General features: G+C 34.0%; 1 protein-coding gene across 1 annotated transcript in view; it reads left to right on the top strand.

The window, feature by feature from the left end:
• Nucleotides 1-19,695, top strand: part of SLCO6A1 (solute carrier organic anion transporter family member 6A1) — a 74,503-nt gene that overhangs the window by 16,280 nt on the left and 38,528 nt on the right. Inside the window, exons 5-7 of the mRNA XM_028509978.1 lie at nucleotides 6,091-6,212; nucleotides 7,044-7,153; nucleotides 12,993-13,137. Of these exons, the coding sequence (XP_028365779.1) occupies nucleotides 6,091-6,212; nucleotides 7,044-7,153; nucleotides 12,993-13,137 (377 nt within the window). The remainder of the gene's footprint in view (nucleotides 1-6,090; nucleotides 6,213-7,043; nucleotides 7,154-12,992; nucleotides 13,138-19,695) is intronic.

Genomic DNA, 19,695 nt, shown 5'->3' with positions numbered 1-19,695 from the left:
TTAGAAAAATATATGTAAATGTGACTGATATGCACATATGCGCATATAAATGTCTAAAATGTACATTTTTAGCATTACTGCTTGAAATATAATTTTAAAAACACCACTTGTAATAGCAACCTTGCTACTAATTCTGCACACAGTTTTTATAACAATTCTAGTAAAGAATATGTAATATAAAGTTTACCATCCTAACCAGTTGTAAGTGTATAGTACGGTAGTGTTAACTCTATGAACATTATTGTGAAACAGATATTTAGAAATTTTTTTCTTCCTAAACTGAAATGCTGTGTCCATTGCTTGACTTCCCTTTTTCCCTTTCTCCCCAGCTCCTGGCAATTACCACACTACTGTCTAAGTTTGACTACTTTAGATACTTCATTCACTTAGCATGATGTTCTCAAGTTTCACTCCTGTTGTAGCATATGACAGTATTCCTTCTTGTTTAAGGCTGAATAACAGTCCATTGCATTTATATACCACATTTTCTTTACCCATTACTCCATCAATGGACATTAGGTTACTTCCAACTTGTAGCTATTGTGGATGATTCTGTAATTAACATGGGTGTGCAAACATCTCTTTGAGATTCTGCTTTCAGTCCTTTTTGATATATACCCAGAAATGGCAAATTGCTAGGCCACTTGGTAATTCTTTTTTTTGTTTGTTTTTGAGGAACTTTTATACTCTTTTCTGTAGTGGCTGCACTATTTTACATTCCCACCAATAATGCATAAGGTTTCCAGTTTTACAACATCTTTGCCAATGTTTATTTTCTGTTTTGTTTTGTTATTTGGTAACAGCCATCCTAATAAGTGTAAATTGATATTTTGTTGTGGCTTTTATTTTCACTTCCTTCATGATTAGTGATGTTGGACATCCTTTCCTATACCTCTTGTCAATCAGTAATTTTTCTGTGGCGAACTATCTATTCCAGTTTTCATGACCATTTTTAAATCAGATTTTGTTGTTGTTGAATTGAAGGAGTTTTTAAAAATGTATTCCGCCCTGGCTGGTGTAGCTCAGTGGGTTGAGTGTGGGCTGTGAACCAAAAGGTCGCTGAATCCATTCCCAGTCAGGGCACATGCCTGGGTTTGCAGCCAGGTACCCAGTGGGGGCCACATAAGAAGCAACCACACATTGATGTTTCTCTCCCTCTCTTTCTCCCTCCCTTCCCATTTCTCTAAAAATAAATAGATAGAAATTAAAAAAAATCTATTCTGGATATTAGCAATTTATCAGATACACAATTTACAAATATTTTCTCCCATCTAATAGTTTGCCTTTTCACTCCCTTGACTGCTTCCTTTGCTTTGTATTTATTTGTTTTATTTTATTTTTTATTATATTTGTGGGGGACACATTGGTTAATAAAATTATATAGGTTTCAAGTGTACAACTGCATAATACAACATCTGTATATTTCATTGTGTGTTCAGACATTTCTTGAGAAATATTTTTTCTGATGTATATTCTTGAGCGAGGGAAACAAAAGAAAAAATAAACAAATGTGACCACAACAAATTTTTGCAAAGCAAAGGAAACCATTAACAAAATGACAAGATAATCCACTGAATTGGAGAATATATGCACCAGTGATACATCTGATAAGGAGCTAATATCCAAATTTATTTATTTTTTCAGGTTTTCTTCTTTTTTTCTTTTTTAATTTATTTTTTATTGTTGTTCAAGTACAGTTGAACAACAATAAACCAACCCCCAATCCCCTCACCCCACCCATCCCCACCTCCCACCCTAGATCCTACTCCCTTTGGCTTTATCCATGTGTCCTTTATACATGTTCCTTGACAACACTTCTCCTTCTTTCTTCCTCATTATCCCCTCGCTGCTCCCCTCTGGTTACTGTCAATTTGTTCTTTACTTCAGTGTCTCTGGTTGTATTTTGCTTGCTTCTTTGTTTTATATGAAGAGCTTATACAACTCAACACCAAGAAAACAAACAATCCAATTAAACAATGGACAAAGGACCTGAATAGACACTTCTCCAAAGAGGACATACAGATGTACAATAGACATGAAAAGATGTTCAATGTCACTAATCATCAGAGAAATGCTGTGTAGTTTTTGTGTTTGATGCTGTCCTGTTTGTCTTTTTTTTTTTTTTAATTTTTTAAAGATTTTATTTATTTATTTTTAGGGAGGGAAGGGAGGGGAGAGAGAGAGAGAGAGATAGAGAGAGAGAGAGAGAGAGAGAGAGAGACATCAATGTGTGGTTGCTGGGGGTTCTGGCCTGCAACCCAGGAATGTACCCTAGCTGGGAATCGAACCTGGGACACTTTGGTTCCCAGCCCGCGCTCAATCCACTGAGCTACGCCAGCCAGGGCTCTGTTTGTCTTAATAAAGCACGTCCATCCCTGTGGTTTCTCATACAATGTTGTCTCTGACTAGGGAACATGTGATAAGGCAAAGGAAGTGTGGCAGTATGATAACTCTAGAATTCACTGATCTTACTCTCTGCCCCCAACATCCAGAAGTAGCTGGCTTGATAGAATGGTGTATGGATTGGTACCATGAGCAGGTTTTTTCGGTGTAGTCTTTGGGGCTTTCTATGTATAGTATCCATAACATCTTAAAACAAAGCCAATTTTACTTATTCCTTTCTGTAATGGATTCCATTTCTCCTCCTCCTCCCCCTGTCTCCTCCCCTTCCTCCCTTGCCCCTCCACCTACCCCATGTCCTACTCCTCCCACTCCTCCTCCTTCGTTTTCCCTAATCACTCTGGCTAGTACTGCCAGTCCTATGTTGAATAAAAGTGAGGAGACTGGGCATTCTTGTCTTCTTCTTGATCTTAGAAGAAAAGGTTCCACTTTTCACCATAGAGTATGACATTAGCTATGAATTTGTCATATATGGACTTTATTATGTTGAAGTATGTTTATCTATACCCACTCTTTTGAGGGTTTTCATCATGAATGGATTTTAAATTTTGTCAAATGCTTTTCTGCATCAGTTGACATGAGCATATAATTTTTATCTTTCATTATCGCATTGAATGATTTATGGTCATTGAACCAGTCTTGCATTTCTGGGATAAATTCTACTTCATCACAGTGTTATGATCCTTTTAATGTTTTGTCAAATTAGGTCTGCTAAGATTTTGTTGAAGTTTTTGCATTTATGTTCATCAGGAATATTTGCCTTTCATTTTCTTTTCTTCTAGAATTCTTGTTTTATTTTGACTGTACATTTAAATTTAACTTCCAATTAAAATTTACTATTGCATATAATACAAGGCATGGGCCAATATTCTATTTGTTTTCTCAAAGGGATATTTAATTGTACTAATGACAGTTTAGGTAATTTCATTTTTTAAAATTTATTTTAGTGATATTAAATGCCATCTTTACCATAAATTAAATTTCCCTGTATGAGTTTTTTTCTTATCTATCTAATCTATTCTCTGATATATTTTTCTCTTTCATGCTAATACTACAATGTTTTTTTAAAGATTTTATTTATTTATTTATTTTTAGAGAGAGAAGGGAAGGAGAAAGAGAGAGAGAGAGAGAGAAACATTAATGTGTGGTTTCTGGGGGTCATGGCCTGCAACCCAGGCATGTGCCCTAACTGGGAATTGAACCTGCAACACTTTGGTTTGCAGCCCGCACTCAATCCACTCAGCTACGCCAGCCAGGCAATGTTTTAATAACTAAATAAAATAACTAACTTGACTAAACATACTAGTTACATTTAGTAATAAAGCTTTATCATGATTTTCAGTTTGGTTGAATAAATCCCTATTCATTACTATCCATTAAATATCAGGGGCTCTTTTGCCAAATTACTTTCTAAATATATTTGATAATCTCAGGTTATAATTCAAGCATTTTGATTTCAATTATTTAAATTTATGTGTCAAATTGAGAATAATTGTTTTCTTTCCATGCAAGAATGTGGTATGTTGCTCTATTCTCTCTGCTTTTATTTTTATAGGTTTTTCTTTTTTAAAAACACTTTTTCTTTTTTTTAAGATTTTATTTATTTATTTTTAGAGAGGGAAGGGAGAGAGAAAGAGAGAGAGAGAGAGAAACATCAATGTGTGGTTGCTGGGGGCCATGGCCTGCAACCTAGGCATATACCCTAACTGGGAATCGAACCTGCAACACTTTGGTTCACAGCCCGCACCATTTTGGTTCGCAGACCGTGCTCAATCCACTGAGCTATGCCAGTCAGTATAGGTTTTTCTTATTGTTGTTCAATTGCAGTTGTCTCCATTTTCTCCCCACCACACCCACTCTCACCTCCCACCCTCAATCCTACCATGTTTTGGCTTTGTCCCTGGGTCATTTATACATGTTCTTTGATGACCCTTCCCCTTCTTTACCCTGTTATTGCCCCCTCCCCTCTGGTTATACTTTGCTTCCTTTGTTTTGTGGATTAGGTTCCACTTATAGGTGAGATCATATGGTATTTGTCTTTTAGTGCCTGGCTTATTTCACTTAGCATAATGTTCTCCAGTTCCATCCATGCTGTATGTAGCAAAGGATAGGAACTCTTTCTTTCTTTCTGTGGAGTAGTATTCCATTGTGTAAATGTACCATAGTGTTTTGATCCACTCATTTACTGATGGGCCCTTAGGTTTATGTCCTTCAATGAAATTTTATGATTTTCTTTATTGAAGATATCCTATTAAGCTTACTCTTCCTGACTTTATATATTTTGTTAGTTTTTGCATGGAATATTTGTATTATTGCACTTACTAATCATTTATTTGTATGAGGAGGAAATCATTGATTTCTAAGTTTGTCATATATATGTTATATTATTAAATTATTTGCTTATGCTTTGTAGTTTTTAAAGTTTATTTTCCTTAAATTTCAGGCACTCAATTAGTTAAAAAAATATAATAATCATATTATATGCAATATAATGAATATAGTTGGAATATACAGCTGGGTTCAAAAGTGAAAACAACATTTCTGAAAATTATAATTATTGAGGAATCTCATACCTCTAGAGAGAGTCTGAAGTCAACACTCTTTAGGCATAGCATGTGCCCACAGGATAATGGAAGTCAAGATTGGAACCCTGTGTCACTGCACTTTGGAATTAGTATCCCTGAATAACGTAGCAATGGATAAGGAGTTGGCCCATCAATAAAACAGTATTCTCCACACTCTCTGAGAGACAAGGCCTATAAGCAAGCTACTCCTCAGGTGTCTGTTGGCAGTAGAGTCACTAGTGAGAAACCAGCACCTCCAAAACTGTAGTTCCTGAGGATGTGGGCCTTTTCCCACAATGGCTGGTGGGACAAGGTTTTACAGGTCTGTGAAACTGAAGGAGATGGTAATTATGTAGTAATCAACTTTCCTAAATCTCCACCCTAAATGACACAAAATAACTTCACACTATGAAACTTTTCCACAAAGTTATTCTTTGAGACAAAAAAAAATGCTAATATTGTGAAATAAGTGTGAATTAAAAGAGCAAATTTTAAAATCCCAGCACAGGGTCTTTCACATTCCCATCCCACTCTGCCCTCTGTGAGGCTTTGTGGTTTACAAAGGTGCAGCAAGACAAACTGTAGGGGAGTAAGAAGACAACAGTTTGACAAAGGGTCCTGAGGGTGAGCAGTTATGATCATTAGAAGGGTAACTCAGCCTTAGTCTGAGAGCTCAGACAAGGGATTACAAGCAAGAGAGTTCACAATAAATGTGATTTAAAGGGACAGCCGTACAACTTAAAAGGAGTGTTTTCACTAAAGGTCTAGTTGCGTGATTTAAAGGGACAGGAATGATTTTAAAGGAGAGATGGGATTTAAAGGGATAGTCTTCCGAGTGCACAGCTTCTGTTGGAGAGAAAGAGTTAAAAAGATTCGAAGAATTACTGTTCATCACCTTAGTGAACAGGGGAGAAGAAGAAAAGGGAAATATTTAGGATCATACAGGACAAAAGGGAGCAACATAATTGGAGGCCTCATAACTATTCATTCTCAGCAAAACAAACAACAGGGATGAGTTAATAGAAAATGTTTCATTTCTCTCTCCCTTTTTGTTTTTCTGTTAGATTATGACTTTGTCTGTAATAAAATACACAAACTTGAAATCTTTCATTTGTTTTTATTAAAGCGTTGAAGACAGTGATAATGATGAACACTGGCTGCAGACTTGGTGGATTCGTTTTGTTTTTGTCTCAGTCATTGCGTGGTCCACAATGGTACCATTTTCATGCTTTCCAGAGCACATACAAGGTGACCGTAGTGATGCAACCCATTATTAAAGGACAGTAGGTTCCTCATCCCACCCTCATCTTCCATTCTAAGAATGTGTCTGAATTGCATTTCTCTCTGCATGAAGGTGCAGAGACATGTGAGAGAGAGGTTTATTTGGACAAATGAGCCTCATGTGGCCAAATACTACTTTATTTAAGTACCAGGCTTTCATTAGTACATATTTTTGTTTTTTTGACATTTATTTTTTAAAAACCTGTTAGGTATGGAGTTCATACATTCAAAGAAAGAAACATATTTACATCTATTTACCTAGCATTATTTAATCCATGTACTACCACACAGAATTGCTGTAAGATAAAATGGTAACTATTGAAATTCTTTTAAAAACACTAAAAATACATGTAACATTAGGGAAATCAAATGTTCTCTTAATGGTAGAACATTTCATTGGCACAAAATACTTTTAGCAATATCAAAGGTTAGTCTTCCACGTTTTAGGCCTGTGCTGTCAAATACTGTGGTAACTGGCCACATGTGACTATTGAAATTTTAAACTAAATTATGTGAAAAATTTATTTGCTCAGTCATAGGAGCTACATTTCAAATGCTTAATGGATTCAGTAGTGTACAGTGTAGACATGGAAATTTTTTGTTATAACAGAATGTTCTTTAGGATAGTGCTATTAGAAAAATGTAAGTTTTACTTAATTAGATTGACTTTAGCTTGTTCGAAAACAGCTCACTTGTCATTCCAAGTGAAATGAAGTTTTATAGGATGTGTATGTGTACTTATATATGTGTGTTTGTTATTTGAATATGTCAGAAGCTTCTTTTGCTTGTTAACATCAGGTACAACAGAGATCGACTCTAGGAAACACAAGAAGCTTCATTTGTTGGATAGAAAATACAAAGATCAGGAATCCGAAGCTGGTATCAAAGATTTATTTGCTTCTGTTTGGGTAAAGTAAAATGTTTACATAAATGAGCCTATTAAGTTGACTTGTAAAATTTACTAATATAGCGAATTAAGAAAATAATCATAATCTGTTCAACTTATATCTGAGTGGGACTTTTGAAGTTTTTTTTAAAAAAATTGTTGTTCAAGTACAGTTTTCTGCCTTTTACCCCCATCCCAGTCCACACCCCCAGCTCTCCCCACCTCCCTGCCACTTCCACTCCCCCTTGTTGTTCATGTGTCCTTCATAGTAGTTCCTGCACACCGTTCGTCCTTTTCCCCTGAAATTCCCTCCTCTTAATTAACCTCGTTATTTTATGGGAAATGAAAAATAGGACCCAGCTTACCTAAGAAGTATTTTCAAGAACTTGGCTAGTGTCAGGGACTGGTACCAAGTATTTTCCTTTTTCTATTTTTCTTATATTATTTTGTGTTTATTTTTTTCTTGCTGAAACATAGGTTTTAACATTATATATCTTCTAATTGTGTTTAAATAACTTAGAAATCTAGAAGTTAACAAATATTCTAACAAACATATTGAAAATATCTTATCTCAATATCAAATGGAGAAGAACTCCATTACTGTAGGTGAGAAAGAAGGTGTACAATACATACATAGTGGTGTTAAAGACACCCATTTCTAAATAATAATTCTGCATTCCATTTGTTTTCTATTCACAACTTCGTCTTTTATGTTGCCTGTGGAATTGTATTTCTCACATGTAGACTTCATCTAGTCACTTCCCGGATTACTTGGTAGATGAATTCCATACTCTTTTACCCTTCACAATAACATCAACTGAGTTTCCCTACCTCATTTCAGAATTTTATCCCTCTCTCCCCAATATTCTAGCCACTTACTCTTTAATGGATGTATTAGGTACTTTCATAATTCTGTACCTTTGTAGATGCTAATCTCTCAACTTCTTCTCCAATCAAAAAAAAACAAAACAAAAACTCTTTGTCAAATCTTATCTTATATGAGTTTTTCCTTTCTTACTGCTTTCATAGACATTTGTTCAAAATATAGTATAGAAAAATATATATATATGGGATAAACATATACATAGTGCTTAGTCTAATTTTTCTTAAATGAACAGATATGTTATGTAATATCACAAATTTTATTTACTTGTTTTCATTCAAATATGTACGTGTTTATATTTTAATAAATCATGGATCATTCCTAGTAATGCATCATATTTTATTCAGATTTTTATTTAATTTTAATTTTTTACCAAAATTTTACATGCATATATTTTAATAATACAGAAATAAATTAGGTATAACCCCTTTCATATTGTGAAAATTTAAGATATATTTGTTAAAAATGCTTTTCAGCCCTGGCTGGCATAGCTCAGTGGATTGAGCACGGGCTGTGAACCAAAGTGTCGCAGGTTCGATTCCAGTCAGGGTACATGCCTGGGTTGCAGGCCACAGTCCCCAGCAACCGCACATTGATGTTTCTCTCTCTCCCTATCTCCTTCCCTTCCCTCTCTAAAAATAAATAAAATCTTAAAAAAATTTAAAAAAATAAAAAAACTCGTTTAAAAAATGCTTTTCAGAAAATTTAAACATGTACATTTTAAGTTTTTTTTAAGATAACTGCCATGTAACAAACAAAAACAAGCTAATTCCAATACCTCTCTCGGAAATAGGGTTTTGATTATTCTTAGGATAACAAAAAAATATAATGCCTTGTTAACAGCCTTAGACTTTTGATTGATACCTGTCTGGGTAAGTAACTAGAAGGTATCTTAATACTTTTTTAAAAATTTTAGAAGCTTGGGACTTCTAGAATATTAGAGTGAGGGGCTTGGAAAATCTTCACCTTAAAAATACAGTAGCTGAAACTGGCAAAATTTTTAGCAATCATTTACAAATTCTCGAAATTAGGACTACACTCTCAGAATCACTGATCTGATTTATCAGAAATCTTTCTACTTACCCTAATTCTGAAAGCACAATTACAGAGCAGATTCTGCATGTGTCACTGACTTGTACCTTTGGTGCATGGTAGGTGCCTTCCCTAGGAGAAAGGAAGGCTAGGAAAACCGTGAATAACATTTTGATATTCCTAACACATTGCCAAAGGTGGCCAAGAGCAAAACATTTGTCAAAAGTGAGGTTGTTTTTCTTTAATCCCACCTGGACTTTATATAAACAATAATTTGAGAAATTCTTATTTTCAGCTTTCAAGTAAGAATTGGTGTATAATTAAGATGGAATACTTGTCACTCTTTAAAATATTTTTTATTAAAACCTGATAGAACCATACCCATTTAATTTCTAAGTGAGTACAAGTTAACAATGGTTAAAGTCCACCATTTAAAAGGGCCCTTAGATAATTTGTATAATTAAAGCATTTTTATTTTATATTCCTTAGGTTGTATTCTATTAAAAATGGTTATAATAGTATATACCTTGTATATGTGCTTAGAATTAAATGTGTTTATGTATATAAGGTGCTTAGAACCATGACTGGTACATAGTAATACAATATAAGTATGTTATTTTAGTTTTACTTATTCCTGTTTTTTGTTTTCATTGTGTAGTATACTGTGTTAGGTATTGACAATACAATAGTAAGTAACACCCATGCCTTTGTGGAGCATGTGGTCTTGCGTGAGTCTCAGATTTCAAAAGAAAAAAAACAAAACTGGATTAACAATAACTGATTAACAGTAGTTAATCCTTTGTGAAGCCTACTTTAGGTGTGAGGGAAAAAAGGCTTCACTGAACAAGGAACATTTAAATGGGGGAAGCTGAAGCATGATAAGGAATAATCCATGTGAAGAATGGTTGTTAATTAGATACCAAGCCCGAGAGACTCAGGTGGAAACACCTTAAGTCAGCAAAGATTTGGGTATCTTAAAGAAGGTCTTTGTGGCACATGGTAAGAACTTTAGATTTTGTTCTTAATGCAATAGGAAGTCACTAATATACTTTAAGTGGGGAATAATTTGAACATGAGATAAATTTTGTTTTAATAAATTTTAAATGTCACTGTGTAAAAACTGGATTACAATGGGAAAAGGATTGAAAATGCAGTGCAATTTGGGTGTTGTTTCAGGAAGTTTTCCCTGGGTACTATAAGTGGTTGTTTTTTTTTTTTTTTGTTCAGCTGTAGTATATACCAATTGCAGGAACCAATTAAAGAATCACTTGGGATTTATAAAATTCAGGGCTATGGACAATGGTTTCTGTAAGAAGAAGACCGAGAGAATAAAAATAGTCTTCCAGGTATCAACTTGATCTGAGCTTCTGGAGACTTAGAATATAAATGAATGAATAAATGAATGAATGAATGAATGAATAAAGAAATAAATAAATAGCCTAAAATATGGGGAAGCAAATGTACTAAACTCTAGACACAAGCATATAATATTAAGATACAATAGAAAGGCCCTTGCATTTAACATTGTGCCAAGCTGAGTTTCAGAAAGAAAACAGGGATAATGAGTCATATTAGGCAGCCAACTAGATTAACACAAATTCCCAGTGTTTGTTCCACGGTTTTAGCACCTGCCAAAGCTGAGTTTCTCAGCAGAGCATATCTGTTAAACGACGCTGGTGAAGTCGAAGTCTAGAATGTCTTCCCTGATTATAGAGGAGTCAGCCAGTTTTGCCTACTAGGTTGGTGTTCACCTATGAGTCAGTTAAGCAATGAAAATAATTAAAGGATTCATGAAAGAAGAGTCGAGTTCAGCGGTATTCATAGATATAATACCTTATCGGGTAAGGGCTAGAGATGCTATGGGTTTCTTCAAAAGAGTATAAAGTACAGTTCAGTGTGAGCTTATGCTTCTCTGCAATAATCTCATAGGCAGAGAGATTTTCCGTGTCAGGGTCTGTTACTTTCACCTAATCCAAAAAGCCGGTTGCACACTAGAAACTGACCACCTAGTTATCTTCCTTTTCTTCTTCGATAAAAAACCTTAGAGAGAGCCAGCTCCAGCCTTCTCTTTGTGATCCATGGTTTATCCAAGAAGTAACAAGACAAACGGTAAATCAGGTCCCTCCTAACCCATAGGTTCTGACCACTTTACAGGCTTAATGACTAGTAGGATTACCCAGTGGGGACATTATATAACATTTACTACTGGTGATGCCTTATGCAAATGTCCACATTTCTTTGATTCTAAGACACACACTTTCTTCCCTTCACATTTTAACACCTTTGAAATTGGGTTGGGTATTAAATTGATGGAGTCTCGAAATAGCTATGTCAGGAACTCATTGTGACATAGTAGATACTGCCTGAGTATGGGCAAAGTTTGTCATGGTTGTTCATATTTTTATTACTTTGAGTTATAAACTTCAGTTGTGTTGCCCATATTGAGTGGAACTGCTTTTTTAACTCTTTAAAAAGATGATGCAATATTTATGTGTTGAATTATAAGGTTATTATATGTGTAGAAAGGCAGAGACAGTAATAGGACATAATTTTGACATTAGTAAAACAAATACTTGCTGTTTGGAAGAATGAACACTTGATCACATTTTCTTGCAAAGTAATATCCAAGTGTTTTATGGGACTTAAGGAAAGCATCCTCACAGTAGAGATAGCTTTATTGTCCTTTTATTGGGACATCTGCAAAAGGATTATCTCCCACACACCAGGCTATTCAGATGAATCAGGAATAAGTGTCAAGTACTTCTTAATAAATCTAATATATTTCAAAAGCTGGTGAGATTGATAACTACATAGCAGTGAATTTTACTTAAGGCATTGTATCATAGTGTATAAGTGACAGTATTATTTTTCCCTAGCAGTGCATAAAATAATGGTGCCTCTTATAATTGAAGGTATTTTAGATTCAATAAAATCTGGTATTTTAATCTTTCTGAGACTCACTCTCTTTGGCTAAGAACTTGCTATTATAACAACACTTACCTCATGGAAATGTAAGGTATGTCCAGGTCCTCTGTCCATTTATTAATCAGATAAAATGCAGAATTTTAATGACTCTATTCTTTCAGTATGTAGAATTTACAGGAGTAAAATATTACAGAAACTTGACTGCAATCCTAGTGAATTTTCTTTAGCATTGTTTAAATTATTTTTGTCTATTTTTCAGCTAAATAAAAATATTTGCTAAGAAAAAATAAACTAAATAAAGTTAAGGGAAAATCTAGACAACTGGTTAATGATATCTACTTTTTCTTAATCTTTCTGGCAAGCTGCCAGACCCACAAATAAAAATTACAAATGGTATGGACATCAAACTATAAATAAACATGGTTCAAACCCTCCATGCCTTTCATGGTATGTGTATATTGGTGAATTGTAAATTTCTGTTGCATAAGTGTATATATATATATATTATAAGCCATATTTTGCCATGTATAATGCACACCCATGTGTTTTGGCCCAAACTTTCAGGCAAAAAGGCTTTCATTCCAATTTTTAAATTTAATTATTTATTTACTTATTTATTTATATTTACATACTTGTTTTTGTATTATAAAGGAATTTTAGCATTGATCTCTGAATATACTATGGTAAAAGAAATTTTATGTAACAATCAATTACAAAACACAAGAACAGATACAAGGTATAAGAAACTTTTTGTAATGGAAACAAATTAGTACTATCTATGTATAATGCACACCTCAATTTTCCCTCAAAAATTTGGGTAATAAAGTACACATTAAACACATCATCACAGAGTGTGCATATATATATATATATATATATATATATATATATATATATTTAATTCAATTTACACTGGGAAATGTTACATTTTTGTAGGTTGGTTTTTAACCTAAGAGTGAGATGTCTGTTCCTTTTTAGCAAACTAAAGAAAATAATCCATATATAACTTTTTAATTTTTAGATACTGATAAAGACGCCAATATTTGTATGCCTGTCTCTGACCAAAGCTTCAGAATCTTTACTTATGATTGGTGCTTCTGAAATTTTGCCTAAATATCTAGAAAATCAGTTTATATTGAATCCTCATCAGGCAGCTACAGTTTCAGGTATCTTTTCTGCTCATTGAACTCATTTTAAAATTTTAATGTAAAGTTTTCTTATATGTATTTATAAAACATTTTAAAAAGGAGAAAGTAGATGAGTAATAGTATTTGCTCAGATGTTTAATACCTAAATACCCTTTGCTCAAATTTTAAAAATGAACAATTTGCCATCATTGCATCAACATTTTAAAATATAATTTATTGATTATGTTATTACAGTTGTCCCAGTTATCCCCACTTTGTCCCTCTGTTTCCAGCACCCCCCTCCAGCAATCCCCCTCCCTTAGTTCACCTCCATGGGTCATGCATATAAGTTCTTTGGCTTCTCCACTTGCTATACTGTTCTTAATATCCCCCTGTCTATTCTGTACCTACCAATTATGCTTCTTAATCCCTGTACCTTTCCCCCATTCTCCCTTTTCCCCCTCCCAACTGATAACCCTGAAAATGATCCCCATATCTGTGATTCTGTTTCTGTTTTGCTTGATTGCCCAGTTTGCTTTTTAGATTCAGTTGTTGTTAGTTGTGAATTTATTGCCATTTTAATGTTCACAGTCTTGATCTTCTTTCTTTTCTTAAGTTAGTCTCTAATATTCCATATAATCTTTGCTTTGTAATGATGAGCTCCTTTAGCTTTACCTTGTTTAGGAAGCACTTTATCTTCCTTTCTATTCCCAATGATACTTTTGCTGGGTGGAGTAACCTAGGTTGTAGGTTCCTTGCTTTTCATCACTTTGAATATTTCTTTCCAGTCCCTTCTAGCCTGCAAACTTTCCTTTGAGAAATCAGCTTATAGTCCTATGGAAACCCCTTTGTAGGTGACTACTTGCTTTTCTCTTGCTGCTTTTACATTTCTCTCTTTATCTTTAACCTTTAGCATTTTAATTATGATGTGTCTTGGTGTGGTCCTCTTTGTGTCCATCTTGTTTGGGACTGTATGTGCTTCCTGCATTTGTATGTCTATTTCCTTCACCAAATTAAGATGTTTTCTTTCATTATGTTTTCAAAAAGTTTTCAATTTCTTGCTCTTTCTCTTCTCCCCTGTGATTTGAATGTTGGTATGTTTGAAGTTGTCCCAGAGGCTCCTTAGCCTATCTTTGTTTTTGTTTTTTTTTAAATTCTTCTTTCTACTTGCTGTTCTGATTTAATGCTTTTTCCTCCCTGTGTTACAAATTGTTGATTTTATTCTCAGCTTCATCCCCTCCACTGTTGGTTCCCTGTAAATTTTTCTTTATTTCACTTAGTGTAATCTTCATTTCTACCTGGTTCTTTTTTATGCCGTTAAAGTACCCCAATGTGTTCCTGGAGCTTCTTTATATCCAGTATTTTTAACTCTGCATCTGATAGTTTGCTTATGTCCTTTTTGTTTAGTTCTTTTTCCAGAGTTTTGTTTTGTTCTTTCATTTGGGCCATATTTCTTTGTCTCTTCGTTTTGGCAACCCCCCTATGTTTGTTTCTGTGTATTAAGCAGAGCTGCTTTAACACCCTGTCTAATAGCATGGTCTATTGTTGAAAAGCTTAGATGGGGCAGAGCCTTAGGTCATTCCCAGGGCAGGACAACTGGTGTTGCCATTCTGTGTGTCTGAGTGTGGCAGGGCTCAGAAAAAGACTATGGCTGCTGCCTGGCCTCTGGAGTTTTGTCCAGGAAAAAGCTGTCTCCAGGAGGAAGCTGTCACTCATTCTGATGCCAGTCACTTCAGTTTCTCCCTGCATGCCACTGGTGCCCTTACCCCTGCTACCCTGATGGTAGAACCCAGAAGGAGTGAGTCTGTGTGAGTCCTAAGTCTGTTGTGAGTACTTTAAATAGAGTAGTAACGATGTGTATGTAAATAAAGTTTGTCAGATTGGTGGGGGAAATCCACTATATTACTTATAAGAGGCATTCCTTAAATGTGAAGATATGAAAAGGTTGGAAGTAAAAGGGTGAAAAAAGTTGTATTATATGAACACTAACCAAAACAAAAGGTGGTGTTAACTATAGTAACTATTTTTATTTTATTGTTGTTCAAGTACAGTTGTCTGCATTTTCCCTCCACCAAGCCCCTCCCCCCCCACCCCAGCCATCCCCACTTCTCTCCCCTCCTCCTTGGTTTTGTCCATGTGTCCTTTATAGCTGTTCCTGAAATCTTTCCCCCCATTGTCCCCTCCCATCTCCCCTCTGGTTACTGTTAGATTGTAATTTCAATGCCTCTGGTTATATTTTGCTTGCTTATTTGTTTTGTTGATTATGTTTCACATGCAGGTGAGATCCTATGGTCTTTGTCTTTCGCTGCCTGGCTTATTTCACTTAGCATAATGTTCTCTAGTTCCACCCATGTTGTTGCAAAGGGTAGAGCTCCTTCTTTCTTTCTACTGCATAGTATAAAAGTCCTAGAGAAAAACATAGGCAGGAAAATCTCACATATTCCACACAGCGGTATTTTCACTGTTATGTCCCCTATGACGAGGTACATAAAAGAAAGAATGAACACATGGGATGTCATCAAAAGCTTCTGCACGGCTAAAGAAACAGCATTAAAATGAAGAGAATGAACTGTATCAGAAAACATATTTGCCAATGATACCTCATACAAAGACTTGATCTCTGAAAAAACCTATAGTAATTTTAAATATAGTAGTCTTCAAAGCAAGAGGCATTACTTAGTACAAAAAGGAATCATTTATAATGTAAGAAGAGTCAACTAGTGAGCTAGGTAATAGAGTTATACATGTGTATGCCCTCAACAATATGATTTTAAATTGCATAAAACAAAAATTGAGTTAATTAGATATTAGTGATATTAGGGCACTTAGATATCCTTATGAAAAAGAAATAAATCCTGACCTCTCCTCACTACATATACAAATACAAATTCTAGATGGATTGTAGATCTAAATGTGAATGATAAAACAATAAAGCTTTTCAGAATAAGGCATAGGGAAAGATCTTCATAGCCTTAGAAAAGATAAAGTTTTTAAAAATAGGACATAGATCACATAACCCTAAAGAAAAATAAGTGGCTTTACATTAAAATTAAGAATTCCTGCTCATTAAATGTCAGCATAAAGAGTGAAAATGCAAACAAGATAATCTTGTTATAGAAATAATCTACAAAGGACTTATGTGCAAATATATAAGAATATTTGACAATAATAAAAACTTAAATAATCCAATAAAAATGAACAAAAGACTTGAACAGACATTCTATAAAAGATGCTGTCAACTGGCCAGTATTCATATGAAAATGTGCTCCCTTTCAGTGGTTTTCAGAGAAATGCCACATTGTAATACTGTCATTGCCCACTCACCAGAATGACTAAGATTAAAAAGAGAGACAGATGTTGGTATGAATGAGCTATTGGCATTTTTTCTACTACTGGTGAGAGTGAAAGTTCATTTAGCATTTTATAAATCTCTTTGGCAGTATCATAAAAATCTGAATACATACATATCCCCTAACACAGAAATTTCACTCCTAATCACATACCCAACATGCTTTCCTCTCTTCAGAATATGCCCAACAAAATTCACATGTTCACCAAAGGACATGTGCATAAATTTTAAAATAGCACAATTCACATCATAGTGAATAAATAAGGTGTGGTGTATGCATATACATTTCTATTCAGCAATGATAGACATGATCTATTGTTATATACAAAAACATGGGTGAATTTTTCAAGCATGATGTCAAATGAAAGAAGCCATAATGTATGCATACTTTGAGGTCCATATTTTATAAAATTTATTAAGTGCATGAAAGAGCCTGTTGATCTTTTGGTAATGTTCAGTATTTGACCTGGTGGTGGTTACATATGTTAGGTTCACTTTGAAAATTTATCAATATGTACAATTGTGATTTGTGTACTTTTTGCTACACCAATAAAAATATTTATTTAGATAAAGACTGATTGAAAGTTCTGCAAATTGCAGTTAAATTTTCAACTGATTCATTTCCTTTTAGGGTGGTCTTTCAAGGACCCAGGTCTTTACTTGTTGAACCCCCAGTATCCAGTATTCTTATTGCTTAGGGCACTGATTTTCACCTTTCTCATCTCATGGCACATAAATTAATTACTAACATTCTGTGGCAACACCAAAGCATGTATTATAGTTTTGCCAGTCTGACAAAAAAAATAGGTATAGTTTTGATTCATTCACACTTGATGGCTGCTGTTGTGTTGGCTGTTGTCATTTTTTAAAAAATTTGACAGTCTAAGGGAAAAGAGGTCAGTGCCCCTGGCTAATTAGTCAGGTATTGCATGTTTCAAAAATCATTGTGGCACACCAGTGTGCCTCAGCATACTGATTGAAAATCACTGGCCTGGGGCAGTAAGCCTGACAGCTGGTAGTTTTCTTACCTGAGTTGGGTTCTCAGTTTTCTGCTTAGAGATGCAGTTGGTTTTCTCACACCTACAGTTCTCATGTTCACATTGAATAAATCTAGGCTCTTCTTCTGGATAAATCATATGGCATGTGGGTGAGAATAGGAATTTTGAGGATCAAACATTCTATGTAGACTGCCATCCAATCCTCTATCTCACTCTGTTTTCATTGGTCCCTACTGCCTTTAACTTTTGTGAATCTGGGGTAAAATGTGGTTTGCTTCTTGATTTCCTTACCAGCATGCTTATTGCTTATTCTCTGAAGTCTCCTGATTCAGTTCCAATTCTCAGAATTTTCTGGACAAATATTGCCCCTCTGTACTTTTTGCCTTCTAATAAATGAATTTGTCTGTAAATGTCTGCCTTTTAACAAGCATTTGTATAATGTTTACTCTCTGACTAGATGCTGTTCTAAGCACTTAAATATTAACTCATTTAATTCTCCCAACAACCCTATGATGGAAGTATCATCATTTATAGATTTTCTTTAGTAGCATGTCATACATTTAGGTGTAATTTTATTATTGTTCAGTTGTAACTATTTTTAATTTTCATCATCACATTTTTATTTAATCGATGAAATTACCAAGATTTTAGTTGCTAAATAAATGTTTTTGTTTCTATTTTAAAACAACACTGTTCAAATCAATTAATATTTTTAATATCTTTAATAGTGTTAAAGCTGCTTTGAGGAAGCTGAGTTAAAATAATACTTTGTTTATGGATTTTGAATTTTCTTGGAATTTGGGTAGTTAAGTAATTTATTTTATACAATGTCATTTATTTTCATGATACATATTTTTTCACTATTTTGGTTACAAACTTTGCTTTTAAAAAATATCAAACTCAATAAAGTGTTTTTACTAGTTTAATTTTACTTATTTAGTATTATAGTGAATTTTAATTAGTTTTAACTTATTTGTATTTGCTTATTACCCTTCTATTTTTCTTCTTTTATTCCTTACTATCTTTTCTGCTCTCAATGGTCTTATTTTTTATTCATTACCCTTGTTTGGTTTAGGAAATTTTAACTCCCCACTGACAGCTCACTACCCCTACTTTTCAGGAGCATGTGTGTGCCTGTGCATATTTGTTTGGTCTAGGTTACTAATTTTATCTTTTAAGCACTAGCTATAATTAAAATTATTTTGCAAGCAACATGCTTTTGGGCAGCTCTTATACTTTTTGCTTTATTCTTGATGTTATGAATTTCCCTAGCTTATTTTTTGTGTGAGATAAATGTAATTGTTTAATTTGTACTCCTCAGTAGTTGAAGTGTAATTTTATTCCCAGGACTAATATTTTGTGAATCATAGAACAATCCTCATTCTCAGTTATAGCTTCTCAAATATTGTTTTTCTTTTACACCTGTCATTGTATTTCTCACAACTGCTGTAAAACATTTTGTGGAGCTTTTTATCCTTTCATCACTGTGTTTTAAAACAAAGTTTATTTTTTGAACTGTTTTATGTTTAAAGGAAAATAAATTTGAAGATAATGCTAGAGGTTCTATATACGTACACCTATATTCCATTTTCTAAAGGTGTTACATTAGTATGATAGAATGGTTAGGATTACTGAAGCAATATCACTTTTTTAAAAAGTATAGACTGGATGAATAACACAATGCCTTCTTCCAATTTATTAATTCAGTTTTTAGATGTCTGTAGTCTGGAATCTGAGTTTTCTTTTTAACAGTTATAATTTTAAATATCTAGGTTCCTTATTTGTTCTTTCCTTAATCCACCTGCTCTTATTTTTAATTACTTTCTATTATTATTGTACTTTTATTTTATGAAAATTACAGTCATTAATCTTTCCAAGCATTCTAAAATTATTTACAAGTGTGTCAGAAAATTTTATGACATAAATTTAATCTGGTGTTAATAAGATTTTTATTTGTTTTTCCCTTATATTTCTCTTCCTATTTTCCTATTTAAATCTACCATTTCTATATGTTTGGGGCAGAGGAGACTGCTATCTTCATCTGATTGATTATTTTCTAATTACATTTCTTTGTTGTGAGGTTGTTGATATTGCACGTACATTCACAGAATCAATGGGTGACTTGGTCTAATTCTTGGTAACGAATCTCCATGTATTCTTGTCACTATGGGAATGCCTCTTGCTGTAAACCATTAATCCAGGCAGCTATCCAATACTAGCTCTCAATAAAACAATTCTCATCTTCTAGTT

Source organism: Phyllostomus discolor, chromosome 3 (assembly GCF_004126475.2).
Source record: "Phyllostomus discolor isolate MPI-MPIP mPhyDis1 chromosome 3, mPhyDis1.pri.v3, whole genome shotgun sequence".
Taxonomy (NCBI): domain Eukaryota; kingdom Metazoa; phylum Chordata; class Mammalia; order Chiroptera; family Phyllostomidae; genus Phyllostomus; species Phyllostomus discolor.
The sequence above is the reverse complement of the archived record's forward strand: the minus strand, read 5'-3'. Positions and strand labels throughout refer to the sequence as shown.